This window comes from Contarinia nasturtii, unplaced genomic scaffold (genome assembly GCF_009176525.2).
Source record: "Contarinia nasturtii isolate CC-2019 unplaced genomic scaffold, AAFC_CNas_1.1 Cnas_scaffold_412, whole genome shotgun sequence".
NCBI classification, from domain to species: Eukaryota; Metazoa; Arthropoda; class Insecta; order Diptera; family Cecidomyiidae; genus Contarinia; species Contarinia nasturtii.
Genome location: NW_022197766.1, coordinates 2,167 through 6,592, shown reverse-complemented (window position 1 = coordinate 6,592; position 4,426 = coordinate 2,167). Strand labels below are relative to the sequence as shown.

The 4,426-nt window shown below is 36.4% G+C and overlaps 1 protein-coding gene across 1 annotated transcript; it reads left to right on the top strand.

Annotated features, from left to right (window-relative positions):
* Nucleotides 1–307: 307 nt before the first annotated feature.
* LOC116338400 (zinc finger protein 432-like) lies at nucleotides 308–3,779 on the top strand. Its single transcript, XM_031763610.1, has 4 exons — nucleotides 308–381; nucleotides 445–1,341; nucleotides 2,828–3,569; nucleotides 3,684–3,779. The coding sequence occupies exons 1-4, from the start codon at nucleotides 308–310 to the stop codon at nucleotides 3,777–3,779; spliced, it is 1,809 nt and encodes a 602-aa protein (XP_031619470.1).
* The last annotated feature ends 647 nt before the right edge of the window (nucleotides 3,780–4,426 follow it).

Here is a 4,426-nt window from a genome sequence, read left to right as displayed (position 1 = left end):
CTCTTTGATGATCCAAATAAAATAAATTGTCGTTTAATAAGCACGAAAGTAAGGGCACCTTTTTGCCAACACGATAACATGCTAAATCTTTTGACTAAGGTCCATTGGACGCCATTAAGAACAAATTTATTACCGAGCTCGGATGAACAACCGAAATATTTCACTCATTCTAATTCATGTCTTGAACCGTTATCTATTCCCTTTCCCAACGTATATGAATGCATCAGCAATGGCCTGGAAAAACGCGAAGCTCAAAATGCTTTCAGAATTCGAACGTCAAGTAATAATTTCTTTGGAAAAAATTGAAATGGATTTCAATGACAATGGTTTATCGCTTAATGATGACTTCAAACAATATTTCCTGAGAGCCTCGAACAACCGGTAAGTTGGAAATTTTATTTGATTATCCAATTTTTAATCCATTTGCGTTAATCATTCGTGTAGCATCGAGGAAACTTACGATCAGTTTAAAATTGATTCAATGTGGAAGAACAGCGGTAATGTCAACGCGAATGTGAGAATGTTGGGAGCTGATGGCCCAGTTGAAATCATCGACTCAAGCGATGAAGAAGATCAGACAGAAAATGTGGTTAAATTGGAGTCGCCAGAAATGGTATCCGGCATTCAAAGCGATGGTAATGCCATACCACCACAATTGAACGATGATTTTGAATATGATCGAGACTACATCGAGGACGTGCTAAACTTGAACCTAAACTGGTACAGAGACGCTTCGCAGAACAAACAAGATTGCATCGAGATAGAAATGGACACCGTAATGAAAGTGGAAGAAAAAGCCTTCAATGGACACGGCGATATGGACTTGACCAACAAACGTACATCTCCTGTCTCCGTAAGCAATGAATCAAACAAGGTAAATGATTCAAAAAGATACATCACGAAAGGAAGATCTTATAGACGCCCAAGAAAACAGATTGCATCCGGCTCGACGGTATATGTATTTGGGAATAAAAACTCATCGAACCCTATGGACACGAAGAAGCGACACAAGTGCCAACTTTGTGAATATTCTAGCAATCTCAGGGCCGACGTTAATAAACACACGCGTATTCATACAGGCGAGAAACCATATCGATGTGATATTTGCCGCAAAGAATTCACACAGTTGCATCACATGAAACGGCACAAAGTGAATCACATCGAACAAATTCCGTTCCATTGCCGCGGCTGTTTCGCAGGATTTTTGGAGAAGGATGAAAAAGATGGCCACGAAAAATGGTGCAAAGCACGTCGATATGAATGTCATATCTGCAAGAAGTATGTCACTTTGAATAAAAAACTGTTGGAAGTGCATATGCGAAAGCACAACGGTGAAAAATCGTTTCGATGCGAGATATTTATGACGCGAAAAAGTAGTCAGAAAACTCATGACGGACACCGGCCATAACGAAATCTAGCACTAAAGGTTCTAATCTATCTTCGGATTCGATCTTCGTTTTTAAAACAAACTTTGAGAAAAATATAAACCAAATTCCAGTGGATTTATATACCCTAAAAATACCACAAAAACTGTTTATTACTTAAGAACAAGCGTCAAACAAGTTAAACAAGTTTTTGTGATCATTGAAATTATTATAAAATGTTGACATCTATCCATTTCCATTTCTACTTTTCCAATCATTATTTAAGCTAAAAATAAATTCAAAATTTATTCACACAGACGAACTGAATGTTCACATGAAATAATGAATTTCATTTTTGGAGTAGTTTATGATGTAATTTGATAAGGAATTTATTCATTATTTGTGTATGAACTTCAAAAATAAACGATATTTTCACATCCATTCAATTCGCCCAAGAAGCAAATTCTTTTTGTTGCGGCAATTTATTTCGCTGCGTCTTGCACTAGAAGAGAGAAGATTCGTTGTGACAGCTTGCTGCTACTGCATAATCGTATTTAATTGCGCCATTCCTTCTATTCCATTTCTTGTACTACACGTCTTCGACACGTTTTATTCTGGAAGCATCAAAACAAAAGAAATAAACTCACATTTTCATCCAAAAAATACTTTGGCGACTTGAATTTACTGCAAACATTCCGTTATTCGCATAAAAACATTTCATATTGTCGGAATTTATTTATCGATACTTAAGAAAGGTAAGGGCATGTGTTGCTAACCAAAAAGAAATAAAATGGCGTCTAGAGCAATAACTTTTATTTATATATTTGCAACAAGCTATGATTCTTAGAGTTTGAATGTGAGAGTTAGAGTCTGTGTCTTACAAGCTCTGGGCAACTGACACTAAATAGCAACTTACTTTCAATAGCAGATATAGATCAGTTGGCTCTAGCAGTGACCCGAATGTGTATAATTGCCTTCATTAGTGCTAATCAATAAACCGATTTGGTTGTATTCCATTCTAATTTAGTTACAATCGTACCGAAATTATGCTCAAAGTGCCACACAGCTAGCGCCATGACGGAATTCAATGTAATCTATACTAAGTTGCCGCCAACTAATGAAAAGATTTTTGCTCAGTTACAAACAAATGACTAGAACTCCATAGTTGTACGTAATAGCGCTAGCTGTGCTATAGTTTGGCATTTTATACAGTCTCTTATGGAACATAATTGCAGTGTGGTTACAATCCCGACAATGATGAGCTGGAGAGACGAGATGAGACAAATGCTTACTGCATTCGAACACCAAGCTACAATTTCTCTGGACAACATTAAGCGGGACCTCAAACGCAATGGTCTTGCGTTCAATGCTGATTTCAAGCAATATTTCTTGCGTGTTTCGCGTGAGTAAAATCAGTATTCGTAATTTTGCAATAATAATTCATAATTGATAATTGTGTGCAGGATTAAGAATACGTACGATGAATTCGAAATCAGTTCAATATTCGAGGATGTAAGCACGTCAACAACCGACGAATATCTGAATTTATTTCATACCCCAAGGTATGACATGAACAATACACAACAAACCACCAATGAGCCATTTGAAATCATTGACACAAGTGACGAGGAGGATGAAGCACCGAAAATGATACGTGCCATTCGATACGATGGCCATGGCATATCAAAAGAATTAAACGATTATGGTCAATTTGACTACGATGAAAGCTACACCGAAATGTCAGATATGAAATCAAACGTTTTTGATTATCAACAAGATGTTTCAAATAACAGAGGTGAATATCGCATTCGAAATGAAATAGACAACGCAATGAAAGCGGATGAAATGGAACGGGACGATGGCATTCCGATAGTTGGCATCACTATGGACACAATGGGTCAGAACACATCAACTGTGAAATCGAGCAATAAATCAAACAACGTCATTGGTGCCAAAAGGAACAATATGAAAGGAAGATCCGTTGGACATCCAAGAAAGCAAACTGAATCATTGCGACGTAAAAGCTCAACTTCCTCAAAACTAATTGACACGAAGAATAAATTCCAGTGCCACAGTTGTGAATATTCCAGCAATCACAAGGGAAACTTCAATGTTCACATGCGTACTCACACTGGTGAGAAACCGTATCGATGTGATATTTGCCGCAAAGGATTCACAATAATGCAAAACATGAAAAAGCACAAAGTGACTCACACCGAACAAATTCCGTTCCATTGCCGAGGCTGTTTCAAAGGATTTTCCCAGAAGGCTGACAAAAATGCCCACGAAAAAGTGTGCAAAATACGTTGATATGAATGCCATATCTGCAAGAAGTATGTCACTTCACAAAAAAATAGGTTGAAAAAGCATATGCGAACACACAACGGTGAAAAACCGTTTCGATGCGCAATTTGAATGAAGCATTTTAAAATGGAAGGATATTTGAAGATTCATTTGAACACCATCCACACCAAAATCAAACCATAAATTCATTTCCATACAATTTCGTATTTTCGTTCACACAATGAATTCGTAACTGAAAAAGACACTTAAATTGCCATCTTCAAATTTAAAATATTTTCTCTGTTTATTGCTTTAAAATCGAAATAAATGTCAACGAAACTTAAAAATCATTAATTTTTTTCTAATTTTATGTTTTCCATTTATTTTCTTCATCTAAATTGTTGAATTCGAATTTTGAAAAAGTCATAAAGGCGCCGAAATGAATTCGTCGCAAAGCAATTCGAATGCGGCGAAAAAACTATTTTGACGTCGCCACAAAACAGCATCATCATTATCTCACCAACTTTCTTTGTGCAAAACACACTCATATATTCATTGCGAATTTTTACAATCTATACGACATCAAGTTTAGTTGAGCATAAAATACAAATATTTTCTAAAAAGTTTTAAGAATAACGCTGAAGCGCCAGTATTTTTACAACAAAAATTCCATCATTTGTGACACGCCACATTTAATCGTTTTAATACTCACCGCAACTGAATCAAAGGTAAATTATAGAATTTGTTGACAAAAAACTAAGATGCAGCGCCGGAGTCCG